Source organism: Labrus bergylta, chromosome 23, assembly GCF_963930695.1.
Source record: "Labrus bergylta chromosome 23, fLabBer1.1, whole genome shotgun sequence".
NCBI lineage: Eukaryota > Metazoa > Chordata > Actinopteri > Labriformes > Labridae > Labrus > Labrus bergylta.
Genome location: NC_089217.1, coordinates 11186496 through 11213960, shown reverse-complemented (window position 1 = coordinate 11213960; position 27465 = coordinate 11186496). Strand labels below are relative to the sequence as shown.

Genomic DNA, 27465 nt, shown 5'->3' with positions numbered 1-27465 from the left:
GGACGAGTACGATAACGGACGTCTAAGGGGGTGTTCATCTCGCTCAGCTTGTATCATCTTCGGACTAGCCAAACGTCTCCACGTGCGCAGTATTACGACCAATCAGGACGAACTGCGTCACGGTGTTGCGAAACGGACCAATAGGATTGCGAGTCGTGGTGTTACAGCTCAGGAATGCAGCTCCGTCAACAACTGCTAGCTTTCGCTTCGCATCAGCTGGAAGTGTCGGCGGCTGATAGAAGTATCCTCAGGCTGTCTGTCCACCCCATCTCCAGGTAATGCCTACTTTCATACACGAATTAACTATATTTGTCTTGAGTGATTACCTGTAACCGAGAACAAATACCGAAGTTTCTTTACAAGCTTTAAAAAGGTGAAGCTTATGTAAGTAACTCCCTTGTAAGACCAAAACAGTGAGTTGTCATTTTCTTTCTGTGTAGAAACAAGCTGGTTAGTATCTTTTTAACCTTTTATTCTAGTTGTTTTTTTCTTAAGGGAAGACCTGAATGTTGAATTTAAAATCCTTCCTGAGTGTCAGAGGTGTGAAACGTCGTAAACTTCAGCTGTCAACCTGCTCTCCTCACAGCCACTCAGAGGTGTGAAAACCAACAGTATGGCCACGGCTCAGTCCATGTTGCTGCTTGCGGTTAACATCCTGCTGATCTCCGAGTTCATCCTCGCCAAGAGGGACTACTACGAGCTGCTGGGAGTGCCGAGAGACGCCACAGAGCGCCAGGTGAAGAAGGCCTTCCACAAGCTGGCTCTGAAGTACCACCCTGACAGAAACAAGGACCCAGACGCAGAGGCAAAGTTCAGGGAAATAGCAGAAGGTAAGTGAGTCATTGCATGATGTTAGGTAACCATAGACATACCTAACAGACTAGTCTGTGGTATTTCAAACAAACCCTGGGTTATTTTCAGCATGACACAGATTTAAACATCTACATGTTTTGCAATTATTAGACAGTCTATATAGCACCATAGCAACCAGCACACTTGAGTGATGTAATGTGTCTTTCTCCACCAGCTTATGAGACGTTATCAGATGATAAGAGGAGGCGAGAGTACGACCAGTTCGGCCACGGCCCGTCACCAGGGGAGGGCCGCAGAGGAGGAGGAGGAGCAGGCGGCGGCGGCTACAACTTCAAACAGCACTACCAGTCCTTTAACTTTGACGACATCTTCAAAGACTTTGACCATTTTGGTCACCAACACAGACACCACTTTCACTCCCAATCCCAAAACCAAGCCCACCAAAAGAAACACTTTGACAGCCCCTTCCAGGCCCATGAAGAGGCCATGAACAAACACAAGAGGCAGTTCCAGCGGGGGGCATTCGGCGGTGGAGTATTTGACGACATGTTCGAGGACCTGGAGAAGATGTTCACCTTTAACACGCACAGTTCGCGCACTGAGAGTAGATTTCAGAGCGCGGGGAAGCAGCACTGCAGGACAGTGACTCAGCGCAGGGGAAACATGGTGACCACCTTCACCGACTGCTCCTGAGACGGACAGAAAACACCATGCTCTCGGGACACTGCTGCGTTTTAAGTCGTGGTTTTGGAATTGAATGCTAATTTATCACTCGGTGGAATAGAGAACTGTTTTGCGTGGCTTTTGTTATATTGTTTATGTAATTTCCTCTCAGATCAAATGTCCGAGCGGGCCTGTTTAACGGCTGCTTCCAAGCAATAACTCGCGCATCATTGCTAATAGCACAATATATTATATACCTCTTTGTCATGTTGTTTTCCAGGTTCATTTTTTAAATTGGTACAATCTCTAAGACTCAGGTATGGCCTTACGATATCAGACAAGGCAATATGATTTATTAAACGCACCACAGATGTGAAACATTCATTCTGTAGTTAGGCCATACTCGTGCTCTCTACAGGATCAACCATTCCCTTTGCTTGGCATAGTTTACTCTGTAACTGCATATTCTCCCTATTGTTTTAGAAATAAGCTTAAAGATTAGCAAAAAGTTGTGCAAGTTGGCAATTATCAACTGTTACCTCATTTAAGTCTCTTCCTGCAGTTGGACACATTGACATCTCTCTCATGACAAAGGCTGGCTAAGTTTTGTTTTGACGGCAAAACGAGGAACATGTGTGAACTGCCAGTCAAGCAGAAGTTTCCTGAACTGATTTTAAAGTGCAATATTCAGCACCTGTGCTCTTCATGTTGCCTTCTTTCATAGACAGTGTTGTATTTATGTCATTGTCTAATATCTGCACTTTGTGTGTGTGTGTGTGTGTGTGTGTGTGTGTGTGTGTGTGTGTGTGTGTGTGTGTGTGTGTGTGTGTGTGTGTGTGTGTGTGTGTGTGTGTGTGTGTGTGTGTGTGTGTGTGTGTGTGTGTGTGTGTGTGTGTGTGTGTGTGTGTGTGTGTGTGTGTGTGTGTGTGTGTGTGTGTGTGTGTGTGTGTGTGTGTGTGTGTGTGTGTGTGCGCGCGCACGCCCTTAGTGGCCTGAATGTTGACTGATTGAAAAAATGTTTTGAGAATGAATAAAAACTATGAAGCACACATTTCTACTTTCTTACCTGGAGAGTATGCCAAGAAACGCTGCAACATACAATTAAATGATGGTGTTAAGCTTTTGTTTGGGTTAATCACACAACATATGTTTCTGAGAAGTATCTGACCCTCCTGCTCACAAATGTTCTAACCTTTACAATACAGCCCACTGTTATTCCAGTAGAGGGCGCCCTTTTCACAAGCTAGAGAGGCAGGGCAGGGTTGAGCATCGGATTTATGTATAGAGGTGGTGATGAAAAGGGCAGTAACTGAAGTCATTGTGCAGTAAAAACATTAAAAATGTGTTATATCTCAACGAGAAAACTGTTATATCTTATATTTAAAAAAAAAAAAAAAAAAAAATGCTATCTAATTTGTTAAAAAAAAAGTTGATCGTCGCACTACAAGTGTTGCTGGAGCTTTTAGACCCGTTCTGTCACCCTTCATGCTCCTTGGTAGTTGGTGAAGTTGTGCCAGAAAGTCATCTGCTTCTTCTAAATAGTAAAAAGAGAAAGTTATAAGGAAGCTATGTGCTTCATACTGTCTTCAGATTAAAATATAGAATAAATGTGATCTGATATCACCCTACATTTGTTTTTCCCTCTCAATCTGAAACACTGAACATGTTGAGTGGTTGACTTCTACACGTTGGAATAGAAAAGTATTGTCGCTAGAGAGGTAACTGTTTTATAAATGTCAAATTTTTGTTTCATAAAACATATAGCCAATGTATAAAGTGACAGCTACCACATATTTTTGTCTCAAGGACATGAACACATGAGCATTTAAATTAATCTGCAATTAGCCCATCACTGTACATGTGATTTGGTGAAATGGAGCAGTGATATAAATACACGAGGACAACAATCAATCTCATTCTCGACTAAGACAATGGTTAATTGATTCCCACTTTTGTCCTAAAAGTATTTTTTTCTCAACTATATCCTGATAAATTAGTTATCTGAGGGAAAGGTTCACACAATCACTACTCTCATTCTCAGCTGCCTGAGACCCTCACCCACGCATTCATCAACTCCAGACTAGACTACTGCAACAGTCTCCTCTACGGACCACCATCAAATTCACTCAAGAAACTTCAATACATCCAGAACTCTGCTGCTCGCTTCCTCATACACTCCCGCACCAGACGCCACATCACCCCCGTCCTTCATAACCTCCACTGGCTCCCCACCCCCCAGCGTATCTACTTTAAACTCCTCATCCTCACCTACAAAGCCCTTCACAACCTGGCTCCCCTCTACCTGCATGCCAATCACAAGATTTTCATCAAGACTTATATAAAATACATATTTAAAAGGCCCTTGACCAAAACATTTTCTGCAAATGGTTGTAAGGCTGTAGCTACAGCACATTATCTTAAGTCAATCTTGCTTCAGGAACTTCAACTGTTTTTTTTTTTACAAACCCTATGCAAAGATTTCACGCTATTAGGCGCCACATTTGGCATTCGATTCAGTCACAATGTTTTTGCTGAGTCATGCCTCCTCAGCAGCCTCTTGTGTCTATCAGCAGAGTAATGTTTTGAGAGAGTCAGACATGACTAATCAAACCCAGGCACATTTGCTCTCTGCCAGCAACCCCACCTCCCTTACTCACTCAAAGGCGGCCACCTCTACCTCGGTCTGTCCGCTCTTACAACCGCTTGTTGATCCTGCAAGAACTGCAACAGAAGACCCAACATGATCCCTACAGTTACTCTCAATAATGGAGACAAGATGCCCATTGTGGGTCTGGGAACATGGAGGGTAATGCTGAACATTTCCTTCTTGATGAGAGTGTTGACATTTTCTGTTGGTATGTTTTTACAAATATGTGGTTCCCATTTTGTTGTAACTAATATAGTTGAAGTTTTTCATGTTATGAGGTCTCTGGACCTGCAAAATAGAGTAACTAAAATATTTGTACACGTCAGAAGCGTAAACATTACCCTTATAAAGCTTCTCATTTGACTGAAAAGCAACATCTTTGTCGTAGTTTTGTAAGAATTGTACTGTTTGTTGATGTTGATGCTTATTTGTATCTGCAACATCCTTGTGTTTGTGTCCCACTCTCTTCATAGGCTGGGCCAGGAAAGGTCTCAGAGGCTGTTAAGGTGGCAATAAGTGAAGGTTACCGGCACTTTGATGGTGCTTACATTTACCGGAATGAAGGAGAGGTTGCAGCTGGAATTTCTGCCATGATTGACCAAGGAGTTGTAAAACGGGAGGATCTGTTCATCGTCAGCAAGGTACAGTTCACAGCAAAGATCACAGGCGATCAGAGATGCTTCCATACTGATACACCTCTGAGTGCAGGCCGGCCACACACGCACACAAAAAATAACAATAACTTAACGACAAATAAATCCTTCAAGCCATTATCAAACGTCCTCTGAAGACAAAGGAAACCAGGAGACGTTAGCCAACATAGAGGAAAAACCCAACTCTTCTCACAGCCTTCTCCTTGAAAGTGAGGCAAATCAACCACCTTGTTACCTGTCCTCATGGGCCAATCAGAGAGGAGCTCTGTAATCAGTGCCACATTGACTTCAGGTTAAATCAATCTGACCTCCCACGGAGCGAATGAGACGCAAGCATGACTGAACAAAGGAAAATACTGATTCATATGCCACAATACATAGACGTAAACATTCTCTTTTCTTTAACTTTAAACTGAAAAATAAGTTGAATTCATCAATAGGTTTATCCAAATTCATTCAAGCATATTTTGACATTAACATTGATATATGAGGGAGAGCAATGTGCACCTTCCTCCCAGCCTAAACATCAACATATATCGATGAGATCCTACGGTTTAGCAGGGGGAGACAGTGGGCTCCATGGAAGATTGCTACTACTAAGAAAACTCACAAAAATCCGGTCATTTTGATGTGTTAGTAATTTGGAAACAGGAATTCCTGCATTTATTATTTATTTCTGAAATTCACTGTACTCTGGTTTTACACAACACAAACTCCAGCTGATCCAAAATGCCACATCCAGATTCTTAACCAGGTCCAACAATACAGCACACATCACACCGGTTTTAAAATCACTTCCCTGTCTCCCAGTCTGTTTTAGAATTGATTTTAAAACTCTTGTGATCACTTTTAAAGCTTGTGGGTCGGCTCCAGATTATATTGCTGAACTCCTGACCCCCCTACGAGCCTCCATGACACCTGAGATCCTCTGGTTGGTCATTACTTACTATTCCTCGGACCAACCTTAAAACTAAAAGTGACAGAACCAAGGCTGAATAACTCAGTTTAAAACAATAGAAATGAGTTTTTACAAGATAGAAATTTGTTCTGGGACAGCTTTAAATTTTTAACGTCTTTTTGTCAGCTGATCAGGCAGATGACAGAGTGAATTCATCGCACATGCCAGGAAGTAAAGTGCCCTTTTACAAAGAAATTAGAGGTGGGAAAAAAACTGTATTTTATGTGAAAATAGAGATTCTTATCTTCTGAGATTTTAAATCTATTGACTTCCAAAAATCTATTTTTTGGGGGCTAATCATTCACTTCATGCTAACGCTAGCTCTTTAACTCAGTAGAATGCCAAATGGAGCAGCAAGAGATCCAGCAAGTCTCACAGATGACTGGAGTAGATCCTGAAGTATGTACTAATTCAAAAAATAGATGGGTCCATGAATCCAGAATTGTTTTGAATCGAAAATAGATTCTGATTCGAATTGTCACCCCAAGAATCAAAACCAATTCGAATCGTAAGACACCCAAAGATTCCCAGCCCTAAAAGATATACTTAACTTTTTATTTTCAACAAGTTGCTCTAGGTGAGAATGTATCGTTTGACATACTACTACTACAGATTCCAACTCAGAATACTAGTATTCCCAGGATTGGACCCAGATAAATAATAGACACGTTCAATGTATCACACATGTCCCTGTTTCTTTCACATAGTTGTGGTGCACCTTCCATATTCCCTCTCTGGTGAAGGGAGCCTGTGAGAAGACGCTCAGTGACCTGAAACTGGACTACTTGGACCTGTACCTCATGCATTCCCCGATAGGAATGAAGGTTTGGATATCACTGTTCTGTCCTGGCTTTAAAAACAAAAAACCATCCTGCCTGTTATTTATTAACCAACAGCATCAAGGACTGTGATCAGGCTCAACCTTTTGCTGATTAAATGGCACCGCTTAAAGGCCATGCTTGTTACTGTTGCATAAATCTCTAATGTCAAGTTGTGTGTGGCAGTTTGCTAAAGTGTTTTTTACTGTTACACATATGATACGCTAATGATTCTTTTTATCTTTGCCATTTCAGCCAGGGGAGGAACTTTTCCCATTGGACGAGAACAACAAGGTCATTTCTGATGACAGCGACTTCTTGGACACTTGGGAGGTAATTTAAAGTTGTTCTGATACCAATATCAATTTTCAAAATCGATCCTGTACAGCCTCAAAAGCATTGTGTATCCAGAGCACGATAGTACATTTACCTTTCACATTAGGAAACAACCACGGTGAAGTGCTATCAGAGAACTTCATGCGGCCAAGGCTAACAAAAAGTCTACACAACAGTTTTTCTAACTCACTTCTTAGAGCTTTACCATTTACATTTTTGGTTAAAGAAAAAATAACAAAATAAAAATAGGGGGTCTTATAACAAAAAAAAAGCAGGATTTCCACAAAACGTTTTGGCTGGCATCATTTCAGGAGGGGGCTGCTAGCTGAGCTGCAGCTAACGTTTGCATAGCTTCATTTTTATCTGCTTACGTTGCTTCTAGGTTTGGATTCCTTCAATGTTCTGAGCCAGGCAATGCCACAATTATAGCAATCACAACATGTTAATACAGGGTTGGAATTGTTCAGCTGTTGAAATGATAATGTGTATATTTTTATGTAGCATTAGTATCAGAGGGAAATATAAAATAAATAAATAAATAAATATAAATACTTTATATCTGCCAATACAAAGTATGTTTATGAAAATGAACGCGTTATCGGGAAGGAAAATAAAGAGTGCACTTATAATCTACAAAGCAAAGCGAGTTGCCTGGATTTTTTATTGAACGCAGTAGGAACATATCATTTGTATGTAAACAGTATGAATCACTAACAGTGATAATGTGTTTCAAAGGCAATGGAAAAGTTGGTAGATGCTGGATTAGTTAAGGCCATCGGCGTCTCCAACTTCAACAAAGACCAGATTGAAGCCATACTCAATAAGCCAGGTCTCAAGTACAAGCCCGCCACCAACCAGGTATACAAGATTGTCATCACGACAAACTAATGTAGAAAGAGGAGAATAAAAGCTAAAGCATTTTGATTGTTTTCCCCTTCAGGTTGAATGTCATCCATACCTGACTCAAGAGAAGCTGATCAACTACTGTCACTCAAAGGGCATCTCAGTGACAGCATACAGCCCGCTGGGCTCACCTGACAGACCCTGGTAAGGGGCGAGGCCATTTTTTTAAAAAGTCCAAACTCAAATCAATGAACAATATCCTGGCCTAGCTGTGCCTTTTATCCAGGTGAGACAGAATAGTGTGTAGGGCCAGTGAGATGGCATCATCTGTGGATCGGTTTGCACACTATGTCACCTTACAAGGGTCCAGAAGGGTTCCCTTGTACGTGGTTCAGTGATTCTATGTCATCATTCTATTGTGCTTATACAAAAAAGGGCTTCCTCTGATGATCCCGTCCTGCTGGAGGAACCTGCGATCAAGGCCATCGCTAAGAAATACAACAAGTCCCCAGCACAGGTAAGAGAGAAAATGACATTGACCTCATGTTTATCTTTGCCTAATCCTTCATCTTTGAAAAATAAGGCATAAAGCTATTCCAGGAATGGCCGTTAGGGAATTTGATTGCTAGTCCAGGCAGTCACACACTCGCAAGAACCTTTAAAATAGTAGTCAGTTCATAGTTATCCACTCTTATAACTTGAAAAGTCAGAAGAGGAAAAGTAAAAGGAAAACTATTTGAAAGAATGCCTTAATGCTTAGTTTGCACTCATGATTTGTTTTCAGGTTCTCATCAGGTTTCACATTCAGAGGAACGTGATCGTCATTGCTAAGTCAGTGACGCCCCATCGAATCAAGGAAAACATACAGGTATAGTAATCATTAAGCTGAACAACCTGATTGGTTTTGATGTGTAGAACACATTTTCAAGGGATGTCTAAGCTCTTACAAGCTTGAATCTGTTTTTTTATCAAGGAGTTCTGACTACATGCTTTATGTTTCCATTGCTACATCAGTTATCCTTTGTAAGAATCTGATTAGTTGGGTTTCTGTCCAGAGCCCTTAAGGCAGATTGTGTGGTGTTCTCACTTGCTGTTCTCTTCCTTTCAGTTGTTTGACTTTGAGCTGAGCGAAGACGACATGAACAGCATGTTGAGCTTGAACAGGAACTGGAGAGGATTCAAAATTGAGACGTGAGTACACAAGAAGACAACGGGGGGGGGGGGGAAGCATTCAGTAATGCTGTATAGACAGCATTACTGAAGCTGTTTCCTTTAACATCTAAACTTAAGTAACGATTGTCTCCTCTTCTGTTTCTAACAGGGCTTCGGAACACAAAGACTACCCCCTGAATACAGAATACTAACTCATCAGACAACATAACTCAGCTGCATCAATGACACTAAGCTTGTACTGTAACATTTTCATAGAATGGTAATGGTACTGTCTAACTCAGCAAACAGGATGCATTTCTGTACTTTTTTTTTAACCTGTATTGAAAAGTGCTATACAAATAAAATGTTATTATAAAGCACATTGAACTTCCTCAGTTATCAACACAGTCTATAACTAGGGCTGAGGAAAAAAAAAAAACATGGATTCTTCACTGCATTGCAATATATTTTTCCTCATTTCAATATCGATTCAGAAAATCCTGAAATCGATTATTTCTGTTGTAATGAAGCCAATTCCAGCTGTCATTGGCTGAGAGGTGGGCACAACCTGGACTGTTCACCAGTCAATCACAGGGCTGACATATAGAGACAGACAACCAGCCACACTCACATTCACACACCTATGAGCATTTTTAGAGTCACCTATTTACCTAACGTGCATGTCTTTGGATTGTGGGAGGGAGTCGGAGTACCAGGAGAGAACACACAACTTCCACACAGAGAGACTGCTGTCTGACAGGGACTTGAACCAGGAACTTTCTCACTGTGTGGCAACAGCGCTAACCACTGCACCACCGTGTAACCTTGAGATTGAACCATGACCTAAGTTATCAAAATCGAATTGCAAAATTCTTGCCAGCCCTTGTGGTAACCATGTAGTTAAATACAGTATTGCAAAGTGCTCAACAATATACAGTAACTGTTTGATCTCACCATTTAACCTACCTTTAACACCCTAACAGGGATATTCAAAAGCTCAACTTTATTCCCCTAATTACAATTAAAACACAACGCTGTATAATAATAATAATAATAAACTTGACCTTTATACTGAAGTGTGTGCATATGTCACATTGGCCCATATGAACGCTGCTGCAGCTCCTTCTTTATTAGATTTTCTTCAAAACTCGGCTTGTTTTTGTTCACTTTAACACATTTCTGGGAGGCTTGCAAAAAGACACAAAGAGATGTAATTTCCCCACAAGACTTTATTTCAGTGTTTGAAAAACAGCCCAACCAGGAAGTGAAAGGAGGGATTTTGTAAGAGTCTAAACACACATGATTTTAAAGTGTCACATGTGACTCACAAGTAACATAGGGAAGTGCTTTAAGTCATCGTTGTCGAGGCAACATGTTTTTGTAACAGAGATGATTTAGTGCTTTTTATTTTGCAGTTTTTGCAGTCAAGAGACAAATGGAAACCAGCTTACCGAGTGAAAGTGTAGGAATAGCATAAAGCTACATGAGAAGAGCTCTTATGATGTATCTTAAGGCAAATGCATGTAAAACAAGCGCTGATCAAATCTTCAGTTTGGATATATCAGAATGTACTGTACGTACTTTTGTCAGTTTTCAAGTCAAACCTCAAATAAAATGTATAAACGAAGTGATTGTGTGTTAAGAATCAACCCTGAATGATTACTCACTTCAAAAATATTGATTTATGTTTATGGCACATACTTCTGTTCTAGTACAAACCACAAACACATAATGGCCTTAGACTGGATCAGTGAGCATCTCTTATTTGATGTAAAAATCATTTTGGAGTGTTTGGAGGCAGTGTTGGTAAGTTAAACAGGTAACAGGTCATTGAAAGTCTGCTACAAGGCTACACTTCTTTTGCAAACCACTCAAAAGAAGAGCAAAGCGAGTCTTGGAGAAGTTGGAGAGGTGAACTCCTGTGGAAACTCTGCATTTTTCCACTTCAGAACTCAGCATTAAACGGGTAGTCCTTGTGCTTTGTGCTCCTGCAGTGGAAAGAAAAGAAGGACATTTCAGTGACAAACTCCTCGAACAATCTAAGAAATCAGCTGAACAATAAACTAACTCACGATTGCATGGGACAGACTCTCCAGTTCCTGTTAAATCCTAATATGGCTTTCATTTCCTCTTCAGATAGTTTAAAGTCAAACACCTGCATTGATTAAAGAAAGGAGAAGAAAAATAAAGGTTTTCATGAACGAGCAAAATAGTGTGCGTGAGTGAGGCAGGGTTGAGGGCTAAATCCTTGAAAATATGCGAACTATTTCCCAGTTCATTACCTGGAAATTCTCCTGAATGCGGTGAGGTGTGACCGACTTGGGGATCACGATCACGTTTCTCTGGACGTGGAAGCGGATCAGGACCTGGCAGAGAAAAGAGAACAACATGTGAGCATCATCAGAGGTCATTGACACAGAGTGGAATAACAGTCCGCAGTAAGCCAGTGGTATTTCAATCATCCATTGTTCGATGCCTACTATATTATGAGAAAAAAGAGACACGGCCTTGTTTTTATGTACACGTTAAGGTTCCAGCCTGTGTGGGAGCTTTACCTGGGCAGGTGTCTTCTTGTGCTTCTCAGCAATGGCTTTGATGTTGGGATCTTCCAGCAGTGAGGGGTCTCCAGGTTTAGCCCTGAAATTCAATTGCACCATCCAGTAGGATTTACATTAAGACACTCATACTGATATTGCATTAGTTTGCTGACAGTCAAAGGTAAACAAGATCACAGAAATGCTTCAGGAGAGGAACAACAAAACTAACTTAACCACAATCGGGCGTTGCTATGGCAACATCTCTAAGTGTCGATTTATAATAAGCAGACTCAGAAGACACCATCATTGAAAAATGACAACTGAACCGAAACAGAAAAAGTGATGACTCAATGACTATCATGTCAAGCCACAGACACACGACATAGACAAAGAGGAACAGCAGTCACAAGTTGAAACTAACCCAAAAAGTTTAAGACATATATAAATAATCATGTTAGGTAACACTGAATCAGCATTCAACAAAATATGACCCACTTTAGAGTACACAAAACATCCTTTCCCATGTTATGTGAAAACAACTGACCAGGGTCTGTCAGGGGAGCCCAGGGGGCTGTAAGCCGTCACCGAGATGCCCTGAGAGTGGCAGAAGTCGATCAGCTTCTCCTGGGTCAGGTATGGATGACACTCGACCTGACGGGACGAGCAAACAACACTCTTGAGATGCAGAAACCAGGGATGTGTTAAACAATACACGGTGATTGTACGTCGCTCATTTAACTATCCAGATTTTGAAGTTTGTACTAAAATTACTTATTTGATATGTATCTTGCGTTAATGTAAAAAAAACATAATCGCCGACTTCAGCAAATCTTTACGTTTTTTTTGTTTGATCGCACAAAAATAAATTAAAAAATAGGCAGATAATAATTTTTAAGGAACATTTTTCAGTCGTCCTCAATAAATCAGGACCCTTTGTCTGCGTTTGGTGTGTGTGGTGACAAAGAAGTAAAGGATAATGCTGCTGTAATCGAGTAGACCAAACTAAATCGGACACTGATGAGGAACAATTGTTCTGACAAACAGCAAAAACAGAAGGTCACCTCCTCTTATTGGTCTGGCCTGAGGGGGAACTCATGTGGCCCATGTTGATTTAATAAAGACATTTATTTCTGGGATCTGATGGGAGGAGACACATAATGCTTTTAAGGCCTCTTGCCCTTCAGTAACTGCAAGTGGATCTGTTTTCCTGCTGCTCAGTAGCCTCCGCTGAAAATGCTGCGTTTCAACATACACAGCAGCATCACGTATGTATGTTGAAACAGCAGCTGGCTCCAATTGTCATCAGGGAAATCTGTTTGTTGTATGAATGTGTATGAAGTATCGACTGACTGTGAGGCAACTTCACTTTGTTAAATAGAGTCTTAGTGTACCTGGTTGTTGGCAGGTTTGTATTTGAGCCCTGGCTTGTTGAGGATAGCTTCAATCTGTGCCTTGTTAAAGTTGGACACCCCGATAGCTTTGACCAAACCTGCATCCACCAGCTCCTCCATTCCCTGAAAAAATAGACAGAAAGAAAATCAAAACAAACAACAACAAACAAAACACCACAACTTAACCCTCATGCCATTGAAGTTAGGTCTTACACCATCATATTTTAGTTGAACTTCTCCTGTCATAATGCTTCCGCTGGTTCAAAAATAATAAACATCGACTCACCTCCCATGTCTCCAGGAGGGAAGTCTCATCACTGATTGTCTCTCCTGCGCTATCCAGAGGGAAAAGCTCACTGCCAGCCTGCAACATAACACAGTTTAAACACATTACAGTACATAACAGTGTGGAGGCTGACTACTGTGTGATCAGAAGATATCATACACATCGTCTCATGTACACACAGACAGATACCATCTCAACTGTATGCACCTTTGACACACTGCAGACAAGAAAAGGGTGTGCCCACCTTGAATCCCATGGGCCAGTGCACTAGATAGAGGTCTAGATAGTCCAGTTTAAGATCACTTAGGGTCTTCTCGCAGGCTTGTCTCACCAGGGATTTTCCATGAAAAGTGCACCACAGCTACGACAGGAAGGGGGGGGGGGGAATAATCACTTCAAAGTCCAATATGTCAAGAAATAATAACAAGGGCTCGCATGTTTTACCCTCAACTCACCTTGCTAACCATGAAAAGATCTTCTCTCTTGACCACGCCATCCTTGATCATGGCTTGGACCCCCTCTCCAACCTCTGTCTCGTTCTGGTAGATGAACGCTCCATCAATGTGCCGGTAGCCGGCCGAGATGGCGGCTTTCACGGCCTCTGTGACCTTCCCTTCGGTCGACTAACACACAGTGGTGGTTGGTTAGTGTAGTGCATAACATGGGTAACTTCCCTTCACTTTACCTCGTTATAATTACATCAATGTTGTTGTTTTTTTATCTACAGTCAAAAAATGATCATCATACTTAATAATATGTCTACAGACCGAGAAACCCCACGTACAGGCTGACACGTTTAGCATGGATTAACTTAAAACCACAATCTTTTTATCATTAGCAATAGCTCAGATTATATTTTAGCATTATTACACGAGAGGGAGTTAGTGTATGTAAAATCAAATGACTTGGTAGAAGCTTATGAGTGCATACTGCCCTACAAAGGCAAAAGACCTTAACTCACCAGAGTGTAGAACTGAGAAAAATGACTTTAAAGTCTTTTTGTTATCCAGCCAAACGAGTTGCAGGCAGAATGTTGGAAATGTGGCAATGAGGTTATTAATGTTCATGAAACTCTTTAGCTCAAACATGGCCTTTGACCCTTATTTGGAAGTTAAGGCACTCTGCCTTTGCATTGCCTGTACAATAATAACGGGGTCATGCCAAGGCAAAAGGCATTCACTTCCATTTGATGCTGTATTTCACTTGGTTGCATTGTTAAAATAACTCAACCACACACTATTTCTTTGCTACACTTTAGTCAAGCTGCTGTGTGTGTGTCAGAAGTGCTTGATGACAGATATTAAAACAAAGACATAACGCCTTAACTCCACTGCAGTGAAACAGTAACTTCACTTTGACCCGCAGCAAAACAAAGACAAAGACCCTGATGAGTGAAGTTACTGGACTCTGCTTTGGTTTCTCGAGGGCTTTTGGAAGTTAAGGCAAATACAACCTACTATTTTCTCAAAAAACAAACAAAAAAAAAAAACACAATTGACTCAAGATATCTGTCCACATGATAAAGCACATCTGTAATGTATCAAAAATGAGAAAAACTCATTTGAAGTTACTGCCTTTTTGCCTTTGTAGTGCAGAACACTGTGGCCTTTCACAATACTCTGCAGAAAATAACACTGTTCTTCAAATCCTGAACTTATCACATGACAGAGAAATCAACTCAAGACGCTCGACAAAGCGAAGCATATTGGGTTACAGCTCTGACAGTCCCTCTGACAACTAGAGCAAAAAAGTTATTCTGGTTTTTGTAGTTTATTTGACGTAGCCTCCTCACTCCACGTTAGCTCGTCCACATCGGACATTAAACTAACATAACTTTGCAACGATTTGCACGAGTCCTATCTCCAGAAACCTGCGCGTCGAGGGCATAAGCCGAAGCTATTATCAAGTAATGTTAGTGCAATAAAAGGTTGAGTTTATATTGATGCCACTAGTTTCGTTTATGTAACAGTCTACGTAGGCTTTCTGCTGGCGCGCTCAGCTGACTGTGGCTTACCTAACAAGTTAACCATTAACTGGATAGGACGACGTCATGAATGGAAAATAAACTCACCTTCCACGTGCCCAGTCCCACAATGGGACATTGGGCACCGGTGTTGAGCTTCACTGTTGTTGCCATTTCTCTAAAAGACGAGCGGTTGTAAGAGTCGAGCAGAGAGCAGAACCACCGTGAAGAGAACTCGGGGATCGTCGATCGATTAATGATGCCTATTAATTCATCTGAGTCTACTGAGGCCACGCACACACACACGCGCACGCACACACACACGCGCGCGCACACACACACACACACACACACACACACACACACACACACACGCATTTGTCTATTTGTGGATATTAACAATATAACTGCATTGTCAAAGAAAAGCATATCATTTATTCAACTCCTGCATTCAAAGTTGTACTTAAGTGAAATAATAGTGCATTTAATTGTGCTTAACTTTAGGTAGAACAGGATGGACCATGACATGACATGACATGCCTGTAACATTTTACAAAAAAAAAAAAAAAAATTGTGTTGCCTTTTCACCACTAGAGGGCAGCATTACCACACTTACCAAGCATGCGGACCCTTCTCTGCCAATCACTCATCTGAGGCTCCGGAGTTAAAAAAATAATCTTCCATACATTAGCTAATATGTCCAGTAATAATAACAGTGACTAAAATGATTGATCAGTGCTTTTTATTTAACTTAAGGCACACATCCAATCTTGAATTTAAATAAATCCGGATAATATATGGTCTTAAAACAAGCCTTGGGTATATTAATTGTCCAGCATGTGTCATATATTGTATGAAATAATGTTCTTTTTAATTACCCTCTATTATTTTTATTACTACTACCTCATGGCATTATGCACCATCCTGAATGTGCACACACACACACACACACACACACACACACACACACACACACACACACACACACACACACACACACACACACACACACACACACTTACACAGACCAGCTTTAAACCCCAAGAGAAAGCTGAAAGGGGGGGAACAAATACAAGGTGTCTTTTTAGAATCAGATAAAACCTCACAGACCTTTAACTGAGCCATTCAACACTCTGAGCAGCAGATAAGAGACGGAGAATAGAAGCGATGTAAAAAAAAAAAAAAACACACAAAGGGAAAAAAAAGTTATGGGAGCTGGCAGCCACTGTGTACCTCACAATGGCTCTCGCTAAAGTTTGTGTCTCTTCTGATCTTCTCCCAGCTGGACGTCTGCTTTTCAGGCCCCTGTCTCCTCTGATCTAACTTCAGACACTGAAGGGGCCTTTGCCAGCCTGAAAATCTGTCAAAGTAGCCCAGGAATCAAACACCGTCGCATGCTGTCATGATCAAAGAACCACAGGTAAACCAGACGAAGACACAGGTACATACAATGTGGTCTAAAAGAGGGGGGAAAGTTTTCATTTCAGAGGCTCTTATTCGGCATCTGCAGGCAGCTAGATACATTTCCCCGCTTGGAGTGCAACGATTAGAATAAGAGAAAAGAGAGGGAAAAAAAAAAAAAAACAGCATTTGAAGATACAAACGAGGCCACTAGTCAAACCAAAGGGCCTCTCAAGGAAACTTTCAGACAAAGAGTGTAGATCTAGAGAGAGTGCTTCTCAAAGGATTTAAAGAGCAAAGATTTCTTCAGACACTTGTTGGATGGAAAGACAGAGAACTTTTACCACTGTCCTCTCTGCTACCATGGGAAGGTGTTGTAGTCTCAGGGAACGACGGCCCGACGTTTCTGGGGCTCATCGTGTAGCCACCAGTAAGCGATAAAGGGTGTCCGGTTATGATTTCCTTTTTTTTAGTTTTCTGTGTTGTTTACAGTCTGAAGAGCAACGAGTTGAGGGACGACAACTGTTCATGGACATTCATTTAGGCTTAATCATGATTGGATGACTGCCAATGGGTCCCGGTATTAAATCAAAGTTTGCATTTGTCCACTTTTGCTATTAATACGGACTGTTTTTCTGTTTCCCTTTGTACAACCAATGCCTGCTGAAATGGTGGACAATTAATCCACCTATGAGAAAGCACTTGGCAACAGTTGCAAGTGAAAACTTCCTTTTAACAGGGCGAAACCTGGAGCAGAACCAGACTTATTGGAATCAAACAGCCAATGAGAAAGTGTGATGGAAGGAGAGACAAAGAAAACAACAGTTTTCAACAAAGGATTGCCGAGCCGACAGTACAAATATGGCTAATATGGCTATACTGACCATACAATGAATTATTTTATATTATGTGAAGCAATAGCGATGGCTCTGTGCAGCTGGTAGACTCTTTCATGTCCTCCACATCAGATCAGACACTCTACCTGTAACACCTGACCTGTCCTGGGGAGATCAAACACACCCCTCCACCTCTCTCTCTCTCTCGCTCTCGCTCTCTCTCTCTCTCTTCCCTTGGACTTGGCTTTGCTTTTCCACCTTCTTCTCTGTTTCTGCCGGGGCGCCCTGGGTCATAATCTCCACCCATAAATCTAATGTCGAGTGTCAGCTCCTGCCGAGTTCACTCACACACTCGCATTCCGCTCATTCCCGCTATCGCACAACAACAAGATCAGGGAGAGAAATCTCCACACGTCATGAGTCCATCACGGCCATTTGTCAAGTGCGTATACATGTCACTGGATACGCTGGAGATTGTTGTGGCTGATTCGAGGCCTGCAGACAGCGTGGAGAATAATGCTTTGAAATTGACAATAATCCCATTAAAGTCTGGATTAGGTGGACAGTCTAGCTGACACAATTTGTTGATTACATGACAAGCAAATCACTATCAAATTAAATGTACAGCAACTTTGACAAGGAGCAAATTGTTTGAATCATTTCTTTAAGCAAATATGAGGTCAAATGGACTGCTTCATTTGAAATCATTTTCTCGGTCTTGTCCATCTGTTGGTCGAACAAAGTGCTGTTTTAAAATGTTACCTCGTGTGCTGAGAGGGCAGGCCATTTTTTTTTAGGATATACGGTAACATTTCACACACCTTGAGGTTTGTGATTCATGAGTCATCCTGATTCTAATTCAAGCAAAAAGATGGGGACAAAAAGATGGGGACAAAAAGAATGACCGAAACGCTCATTTTCTTATTTCTTCTTAATTAACAACCTTGCCCATGTTCAAAATTGCAGTAACAATCGGCAGACAGACTTCCACAAATTTGTGGGCTTCATTGGACAGCTTTTGGCTCAGTTGGTAGAGTTGGTCGTCTCTCAACTGGAAGGTCGAGGGTTCGATCCCCATCTCCTGCAGCAACTTGTCCAATGTGTCCTTGGGCAAGCACACTTAACCCTAAGTTGCTCCTGCTGCTTCGTCAGCGGCGTATGAATGTATATGAATGGGATTAGTTACTTCTGATGATCTCACCTCTGCCATCAGTGTGAGAATGGGTAACGCCGCGCTCTGACTTTAAATGCATCAAACTAAAGACAACATTAGGACTTCAGCGTTGGTGTGTTTTTGAGTGGGCGGTCACGTAGCGATAAAAACCGTGTTAAGGCCTCTGTTATGTGAGCAGGAGAAGCTGCTGCCTCTCCCAGAAATAGTTGAGGCAATTTATCCGGTTAATGTAACGGAATGTGTGAAAGAAGTGCTACACTGAGTCTATGGAGCTCGGCATGTTTGGAGTTGTTGCTCTCCGGATTCCCTTAATGCCGGAACATTTTTGGATGACATTCACGTCTTACAGTATCTAGTATTTGTGTTTCTTTGTTCTTTCAGCTACGCCTTTTAAATGAGGAAGTCGGTAAATATGATGCGTGTAAATTCTTATTACTAGTATCTGCTTTTTTTGTTTTTCTGTTTCACTTGAACTGCATGTGACAGAGAGAAGTGTCTCAAAATAAGAGCTTAAATCATTGGTTCCCAACCTTTGTTTGCTTGTGACCCCACTTAGACTTTCAAAACTCTTTACACCCCGAACATCCAAAACACATGTAGCTTATTGCTACATGTGTGTTTTGCGACAACGATCACAATTTCAATAATGTAAACGTTTTTTTCTATTGTTTTGCAAGTAAACATTCATTTTAGAGCACATTTAGGATATTTCATTTATATTGTTGTGGCTGGGATGAGATTTATACACAAAGGGAGTATTCAATTTTTTCTCAGAGTGTGATGTGTTGGCTGGAAATGAATGCTGGACGCATGAGGTATGGATGAGAGACAGACCGAGATACTGCAAGTTTCTTCGTTTTCGGCACGTGTTGCGGCGCGCAGTAGCCCATCATAAAGCATCGTAAAGTCTATGAGGCGCTTTTAAAGCATGTCTTTTCTGGTTCCCTTCCTTTGATCTGTCACATGTTTTGTACAAAATGCACCATTGTTTTGTTGGGCCATCATTTTGTACAGACATTGAAGTTCCCCTGAGGGTGAATCCTCTTGACCTTACTTACTCCTTCATCTCGCAACACCATGAGGTTCACATTTGCGTTTTTTTGGTTTAACATTTTTAACAGCGATTGGAGGGAGCGCATTGAAATTAGGGACAGACGTCCAAGTTCTTATTATCAACTCCCTTCCCTTTTCACCTGGTGACATCATCGCCTCAAGGCTTTTATTAGTCTTTTAGAATAATACTTCCAAACCACAGGTCGGATTTGAACCTGGGTCGCCCTCTTAGAGGACTATGGCCTCCGTTCATGGGGCATGCTCACTAACCACTAGGTTACTGGTGCTCCACATTGCTAGACCATAGCATTGCAAGATACTATTTTTTTGGTTCCTTCCCAATGAGTTCATTTAAATGAACATTTCAGAACATGGTCCAAACGTATGTTTATCATGGTTAAGGTTGGGGGTCAGATGTAGTGGAATTATCAAAATTTCAAATCATTTTAATAATCTAGCTACCTGGATCTTTCTGACTGGGTAAGGAACTAAAACACAACAGTATAATGATCTTCCACATACACTCACATACATACAGTGAACACTGCACACAGCGGCATTCGCCTCAGTAAAGGTGTCTCCTCTCCGGCCCCTCAGACACGCTTTGGTTTCTGGCTTGATTAAGCACTTAGTTCGCTCTCTCAGACACAAGATTGCAGGGAAAAAGCAAGTAATGAAGTGCTTTTGAATTTGCATTCCTGAGAGCTTTCACAGACGCCTTGATTTCAGCCTGCCACCCCTGTTTGTTCTTCCTCGAGAGATGTCTGCTATTTTAACGGTAACGCGTAACAAGTGTCCATCCAGCCTCCTCCATATTGCACCCTCATCAACCTAACTGCCATGAATAAACACAATCAACATGCATCTGAAGGGGGATTTGGAGGCTTTTTCTTATTCTCTGATGGCTTGTTCATCGTTGTCATTATGCAGATTACAGTGCGACCGTGAATGCAATATGGGAGCTCTTTTCAGGCCGGTTTCTTAAAGCTGACCAAAAACACTTGTGTGTTTTTGTTCTTCTTTCGAGTCCACTAGTGCTGATCAGTTATGGACAAACCGTCTCAAGAATCTGAAATTAGTAGCATTCAGTCTAAACTTGAAAGTCAAGCCTTTATTTTTAGCTCCGACCTTGACAACAATATCAGCTGAAGTGTCTGTTGTACTTTACCAGGTAAGTACCATGATTGTGTTGAGAATTTCCAGTTCAACCTCAGAACAAGTGATTCATACCACACAGCATTATAAGCTTTTATTTAAGCCACTTTTATTTTTGAGGGCGTTTAAATCTATATGATTCATTCACGGGGGATCTGTGGTGATGTAACACAATGACTTGCCAAAAGATCCGCTATTTTAAAGGACGGTTTACGTAAAAGCTTCCCTTTGCAACCCGCTCCCCTGTGCCCAAAAAGAGGAAACACGACTTGGTTTAAATCTGTCAATTTCACTCGTCCATGCTTCATGGAATGATTGAACAACAATAAGAGGAAGACCAACAAGCAAGTCAATCTGGATTAATTCAAGGTGGATGGTGAAGTAGAACATCAGACAAACATTGTACCAACAGGATCAGTCTTCCATATCCTTCCAGCTGAAGGTATCTGAGAATGAGATATTCTATTCTTTGCAAAATTCAATGAAATGCAAATAATATTTACATGTAATATGACGTGTGTGCTGTAATGTTAGCCAAATGTGTTATGAAGGCTGCTTTGGCTGATATTTAAAATACGTGTGTGTGTGTGTGTGTGTGTCATGGGGGTGAGGGGCTTCATTATCTTCGCTCGTCCACAAGTACATCCTGTTTAACAGGAAGTGAATTAGTAACAGAAAATTAATGGCTTTAAAAAAGAAAATACTTTTTGGCTCTTAAATGTTTAGATTTCTCGTTCAAAGATATTTAAAAAAATGTTAAAATAATTTTGAAGATGTAAATCATTTCACTTGAAGTAAAATTAACATTTGAAATGTGTTCACACCTGTGAACACATCACCATCAGACATGTAAAAACTGACAGAGTTCAAGTCAAACAGCGACTGAAATTGTAGCAAGTCTGTGAGCACTTTCCTCTAATCATCCTTATTTTACTGTTTGTTCTTATTTTAGACTCTTATTTGTATTGTAGTTTATAATGTCTGTATCTGTTGAGAAAATCTATTTCTGTATTTTCTGAATTTTAGTGCTTCTGTTTGAATCCTGAGGGATGCAACTTAGCCTCGTCTAGAAACCCGTATGGGGGGCATCTACTTTGTATTTTACATGGAGCAATGTTTATTGCACGTATCCCTGTTAAAAAAAATAATAATAATCAAGCTGCAACATTTCGACGATTCATCAGTTAGCAAATAGAAAGCTAATTTTCCAGCTGTTTTGATGAAACGTGAATCATTTGAGGTTCTTTTTTCGTTTATGGACTCTGGCTCCCTACAGGTGTGTATTTGCTGCTTTTATTGGTCTTTCTTCTTTTTACAGTACAGAAATAACTTTTTTCTTTCTTCTATTGGTTAGACAAAATAAACAATTTGATATTTCTATTAGAGAGGAGCATTTCTGCCTATACGTTTACATGTTCTAAACTAAACCATTCATCGATTAACTTTAGATCAAAAATGAATTAAAAATGAATACAAAAAATGTGTCAGCTCTAAATGTGAGATAAACAGCTGATGTGATTAAAAAAGCAGTTTTTAGAGGATTCCATCAGTTGGCAATACTGCTGATTTTTCCAACAAAGGATTTATTAAACCTTAAATATGTGGAAAAAGTTTATATAGAGACAACAGGGATAAATTATTATAATAACCGGTCTTATCTTATATTTAAGATTAAATAAATATAACTTTTTTTAACATACAGAATCTGAAGGATCGCATTTTTTTGGGAATTCCAACATTTTGCTACATTATTTTTGGCCACAGGATATTTTGTAGTTTTCAGTGAGCTGTGTTTACAGATTTGTTCTGATGAAAATAAACACAATACCATTATGACTTAATGAAGCTGTCTTTGTAAAAAAAAAAAAAAAAACATTGTTTAAAGGCTGCCCTAGTTTCACTTCTGTCTGTGAGCAGCTTTGAGAGATCACAGTGACACAGCGGGAAAATCTTTAAAGTTCCTCATGGGACACTTCCTCCTTTTGAGTCACCTGATATTATTTACAATTCATGAAGAAATCCCCCATCCAGAAAACGTCTCAATAGAATCTTGCATCACGGTCAATGTTGTTTTCCGAGCAGTGTGTGTGTGTGTGTGTGTGTGTGTGTGTGTGTGTGTGTGTGTGTGTGTGTGTGTGCAGATTCAGGTCTAATGAGGGGGAAAACAGTGAGGACAGATATACAAGAGGGCAGGTTGTGTGCAGAGGCCTCATGGGACGATGAGTCACAATCAATACGACTGAGGAGAAGTTTTTTTTTCCCTTTTGAACAAAATCTCTGTCACAAATGATGAAAATTACAGATAGAGGATTCATTTCAAGATAAAGAACTTCAAAGTTTTTTTTTTTTAAAACATCAAGCATAGAATTCAGCGCTTTGTATATTTGATCAAAGATGAGTTCAGGTGAAACAATTTGTGTAGGTGGTGTGTAGCTGTGAAGTGTGTGCAATCACAGGGATGTGTGCACAAGCCAGAGGACGGGCTGCAAACTTAGACTGGAAGTGTGTGCTGTGTTTTACTCCGACAGTATGACTTCTGCACAGGGTACTCGGAGAGTTTTGCAATGGGAGCAGTCACTCTTGTGTGAGTCATTAAATGCCCGTAATGTCAATGAGAAACTGTTTGTGACGCACACGCCTTCACAAATGTTTTTTTTAACTTTCTTTTTTTTTTTTTAGTTTAGGGTTCAACAGGGATATCCAAGAATGAGAAATGTATAAAAATAGATGCAGCAGCACCATCCTGTGGCCAATTTGGAAATGACAACTTGGAATGTATCAGTGCATTTATTAAATCTCTATCCAAACATTTTCAGCTTCAACTCAAAATGAAAAATCGTAACTTTCTAATGACATAGAGTCCAGCATTATTCATATGAGTATCTTTTAAGGTTCAGTTAGAATTTGCACAGTGTAGTGGATTGATGCGTAGGCTATAAGAAGCAGTGGGGGGCTGAGGGAGGATGAATGTGCTAGAAGAATGTAAACATTGTCTGCTCTGAGGGCTGACTTCAAAGTGCGGGCTGTTGTAACCTCCTCTCAGCGGTGGCGTGCACCCTTGACCGATGAAAAGTGAAAGTGAGTGTTCATCCACGGTCTGCAGCTTCTTCCTGGAGCCCCTCTTTGAAGTCACAAAATGGATCTGATTGACTTGTGAAGTAGACACGTCCATAAGATAAGAACAGAGCTGGGATTGTATTTGACAGCGCACATGCACCTGCTGACTGTGTTGCTTCAACAGTTTAAGCTATACAGCACTGTATGCATGCATCTTAAAGCTGCCCTGTGCGCTTTGTCGGACAGTTCGCTTGGTTTGGGGTGGTGTGAATACGCAAACAAGAACCCTGGTGCGGACCAAAGAACAGCACTCTGGTCCGCTTAAAAAAAACGGGGGTCTCGGTTCGCTTTCAATTGCACCGGAGTTCGTTTCACTGTGAGAACGCATTCTGGACCAAACAAGGGAAGTGGACCAAAATGCAGTGCATTGTGGGTTGAATTTGGCCGCCTGTAAACGGTGTCAAATAGGTTTGCCAAGTGTCGCTAACGTTAGCATTGCATACAACATCAGCCTTCAGGCCTCCTTACAGGTTAACTGGCACATACATGTGTGAAGTGTGCTTACACATCACTCCAGTCGATTTGCCACTTTAACCTGACACAGCCTACTTATTACTTCATCTCCATTTTATACATTTTAAAACTGCCAAACTGTCTTCCACTGTCTTGTTGTCTAGGTTGTCCAGGTCGTAGTGTAGCATTAGGCTGAATGGCAGCCACTGACCAAAGCTACAGCTCCAACTAGTGACGGTTGCAGATGATACACAACATCTGACAGGCTTCGGTGCGCTTGACTAAGAGAAGCCTGAAAGCAAACCAAAACAAATGAAAAATACAAGACTGTTGCAACCCTTAATCAAACCGAACCTCATGTGAACGCGACCTTGATCAATACCAAACTGTTTTATTGCTAATGCATCATTTTATAGCAAATGTCTTTAGCATTGAATTTGAGATTACTTTTTAAAAAAATGCTAAATCAAACTTTCTTACATTAGACGATTACAAAGATATTCAAATAAATCTTGCGGGCCTCAGACTTTAAAAAAAGTATTGTTAAAATTAATTTTAAAGCAACCTATCCAAAAAAATGTGTGATTATACAAAAAAACGTATCATTATAAAAGCAGATTATAAACATAATTTTCCATCCTGTGAAGTAAACTGTGATACAATTATTAAAATCTATTCATATTCAAGTTTGTTTTGTAACTATTAGTGTTGACCTTATAATGACCCCTGTGGTTTTTGATGTGACTCAGACTTACTGTAACTATAACATGCCTATCATATGTTTAACTGATGCGTTTATCCTCTAGTTTGCAGTAAAAGTCAAACTTCAGTGACATACTGAAATATGAAGAACTTTTTTTTCCTCAGAAGCCAGGTCAATACAACCTGTTAAAAAAACCCAAAATTAGAGCAAACAGTTGAGGAACAGAGAAACCACACTTATAAAACACAACCCTAGAACGGTGACCTCAGCTCTTGAGACACACTGTGTACACTCTGTATTAAAATCACTGTAAGAGAGGTGTATGTTAAGCGCACTTTGATAGAGGCTGGATCTCCAGTGTGTCTGAGCTCTTCATCATTATCTTGGCTCGCTGACTCATGTCTTGAGCACAGGGAACAAAACTCTTGCGGTGGCCTTGTTCCCCGCGCAATGGGACACCAGGAGGGACAATAAGGGAGAATTAGCAGTGAAAAAAGCAAATAAATAGGTGCTTCAATACATGACAGAACAGCAACAAAGCCCACTGTGGATGAGAGGGAGAGAGAGGAGAGAGGGAGAGAAAGAGAGAGAGAGAGAGAGAGAGAGAGAGAGAGAGAGAGAGAGAGAGAGAGAGAGAGAGAGAGAGAGATGCCTTGATGAAAATAAATAGTGGAGCTCAAAGGAAGGCGAGGGCTGAGCGGATTGGAGGTGATGATGAGTGGAGAGCTGTACAAGGTTGTACATCTATGGGAAAGGTTTTAATGAGGCGGATGTGTGTGTGTGTGTTTGTGTGTGTGTGTGTGTGTGTGTGTGTGCGTGTGTGTGTGTGTGTGTGTGTGTGTGCATTCTCATCTGTGACACACACAGTCATAAAATCCTCAGCAATAATACTCCAAGCTTCCTGTCTCGATGTGGGTGGGTGAGGGTTTGTGTGCTACATGGACAGACAGACAGACGGATTGGCTGAAAGAAAGTCATGCTTATTAGTTCTTTAAATAGTCCGTTGGATAAAATTAGATGCAAAAGTGTTCACACATAATAATTAGTTAACTGCAATATGGGTCATTGTAATTACAAAATTCGACCATAATAAGATTTTTGAGAATTTAATTCAATAATTTATTTTAATCTATAGCATAAAAGATTCCCTTGAATGTGTAAACTTTAATAGCATTTTAACAAACAGCCACATTTTTTAAATATTTTTTAATACCAAAAATAAGTTGTCAAAAGTACTGTACACACAACCAAGGGCGTGTCCAGAGCGGTTGCCAGGGGTGGCATGGGGTCCCCCTTGAAATCTTTCTGGCCACCCCAGGTGCCACACCTGGGAAAAATACGAGGGGTCTTGCAGGACAAACTCCGGGTGAAGTCCGAGCGATAAATTCGGCTGTTTGCGTTCACACATGCAGCTCCTCTGGGAAATAGCAGGAGTTTACAGGAGTTTTCTGCAAGTGTCAAAGTCATTTTAGTCTGGGTAGTAAGAGAGGTCTCAGTACTGCCACAGTGGGCCTAGCAAGATATCAGTTTTTTAATATAGTGTAAGATCGGCAACCATTTAATTCACCTTACATTTTCTGACATGTTGCACTTTAAGTCCACCCTTTTAAATTCTGCTGATACATATTTAAATGTATTAAATTATAATGACTAATTAACTGATTTATAGTGTATATACTGTACCAAATAGATAGAAATAGAAAATAGGCACGAAACCTAGCTTATATGTTATATATATATACATATATATATTTACTCCTAATGTTGCTCAACTAGATAGAGTTTGTTTCTCAGATGACAGATTCTCATGTATGTTCACAGCAGGCTCCCGTTGTTTTCCAACGGCTACAAGGCTTCACAGCAGGAAGCCTTTAGCTCCACTGTCAATGCTCAGTTGGTCTAAAAGGAAATATATGAAAATAAAATAAATGACAATGTGATGAACACTTGTTGAATTACCTTCCCACCACACCAAGGTGGTGGGATCAAGAGTTCAGGACATTGAAGTCACACTGTAAGCATTACGCGGCAATTTAACAGACAATCAGTAATGAGCCTGTTAGCTGTGGTTAGCTAATTAAGGTGAAGTGGAGGACACCTGAGACAGTCAGGGCCAGAGTTCACATCAGAATTCACACTAAACCAGGTGTAGACATCATCTAGAATAGAAAGATTCCAATACAAACCCTAACCTTTGATAAGGGACTAATTACCCTTGTAGTCCCAGGATTCAGTTAAATAAGATTAAGTACAAAAATGAAGCCCCTGAACCGCCATCGGAAATACTAACAAAGACGTTATGGGGGGAAAGACTGTGTCGATGTGTTACGTCAGAGCCAGCGAGGCGGAACTGCGCTGTGTGTGCGCATGTCTGTGTGTGTGTGTGTGTGTGTGTGTGTGTGTGTGTGTGTGTGTGTGTGTGTGTGTGTGTGTGTGTGTGAAGCTTCCACTGTGTGCTCACATGCCACGTCTCTCAGGCTTCCACAACGCTGAAATGCGATGTGAATACACAG

General features: G+C 40.8%; 4 protein-coding genes across 4 annotated transcripts in view; 3 read left to right on the top strand and 1 right to left on the bottom strand.

Moving 5' to 3' along the window:
* The first annotated feature begins 115 nt into the window (after positions 1–115).
* LOC109996324 (dnaJ homolog subfamily B member 9) lies at positions 116–2525 on the top strand. Its single transcript, XM_020650392.3, has 3 exons — positions 116–275; positions 587–830; positions 1028–2525. Exons 2-3 carry the CDS (start codon positions 614–616, stop codon positions 1504–1506), a joined length of 696 nt encoding a protein of 231 aa, XP_020506048.2. The 5' UTR covers positions 116–275; positions 587–613; the 3' UTR covers positions 1507–2525.
* Positions 2526–4114: 1589 nt separating this feature from the next.
* Positions 4115–9270, top strand: LOC109996323 (aldo-keto reductase family 1 member B1). The gene is made up of 10 exons (XM_020650391.3): positions 4115–4282; positions 4597–4764; positions 6442–6558; positions 6808–6885; positions 7624–7746; positions 7829–7935; positions 8167–8248; positions 8516–8599; positions 8840–8922; positions 9053–9270. The coding sequence occupies exons 1-10, from the start codon at positions 4217–4219 to the stop codon at positions 9093–9095; spliced, it is 951 nt and encodes a 316-aa protein (XP_020506047.2). The 5' UTR covers positions 4115–4216; the 3' UTR covers positions 9096–9270.
* Positions 9271–10094: 824 nt separating this feature from the next.
* Positions 10095–15329, bottom strand: akr1b1.2 (aldo-keto reductase family 1, member B1 (aldose reductase), tandem duplicate 2). The gene is made up of 10 exons (XM_020650389.3): positions 15169–15329; positions 13553–13720; positions 13342–13458; positions 13098–13175; positions 12812–12934; positions 11965–12071; positions 11439–11520; positions 11166–11249; positions 10956–11038; positions 10095–10871 (listed from the first exon to the last, which is right to left on the bottom strand). The coding sequence occupies exons 1-10, from the start codon at positions 15232–15234 to the stop codon at positions 10829–10831; spliced, it is 951 nt and encodes a 316-aa protein (XP_020506045.1). The 5' UTR covers positions 15235–15329; the 3' UTR covers positions 10095–10828.
* A 5656-nt stretch (positions 15330–20985) lies between these two features.
* tfec (transcription factor EC) overlaps positions 20986–27465 on the top strand; it is a 49614-nt gene continuing 43134 nt past the window's right edge. Inside the window, exon 1 of the mRNA XM_020650395.3 lies at positions 20986–21121. The gene's annotated coding sequence lies outside the window, so the exon portion shown is untranslated. The remainder of the gene's footprint in view (positions 21122–27465) is intronic.

Bases quoted from the DNA above. Each gene is read 5' to 3' on its own strand.
- LOC109996323 (XM_020650391.3), top strand. From the start codon at position 4,217: ATGATCCCTACAGTTACTCTCAATAATGGAGACAAGATGCCCATTGTG. The intron at 6,559-6,807 runs GTTTGGATATCA...TTGCCATTTCAG, and splicing joins ATTCCCCGATAGGAATGAAG to CCAGGGGAGGAACTTTTCCC. The intron at 6,886-7,623 runs GTAATTTAAAGT...TGTGTTTCAAAG, and splicing joins ACTTCTTGGACACTTGGGAG to GCAATGGAAAAGTTGGTAGA.
- LOC109996324 (XM_020650392.3), top strand. From the start codon at position 614: ATGGCCACGGCTCAGTCCATGTTGCTGCTTGCGGTTAACATCCTGCTG. The intron at 831-1,027 runs GTAAGTGAGTCA...TTTCTCCACCAG, and splicing joins GTTCAGGGAAATAGCAGAAG to CTTATGAGACGTTATCAGAT.
- akr1b1.2 (XM_020650389.3), bottom strand. From the start codon at position 15,234: ATGGCAACAACAGTGAAGCTCAACACCGGTGCCCAATGTCCCATTGTG. The intron at 13,176-13,341 runs GTGGGCACACCC...GTTATGTTGCAG, and splicing joins ACTGGCCCATGGGATTCAAG to GCTGGCAGTGAGCTTTTCCC. The intron at 10,872-10,955 runs GTGAGTTAGTTT...TTTCCACTGCAG, and splicing joins AGAGTCTGTCCCATGCAATC to GAGCACAAAGCACAAGGACT.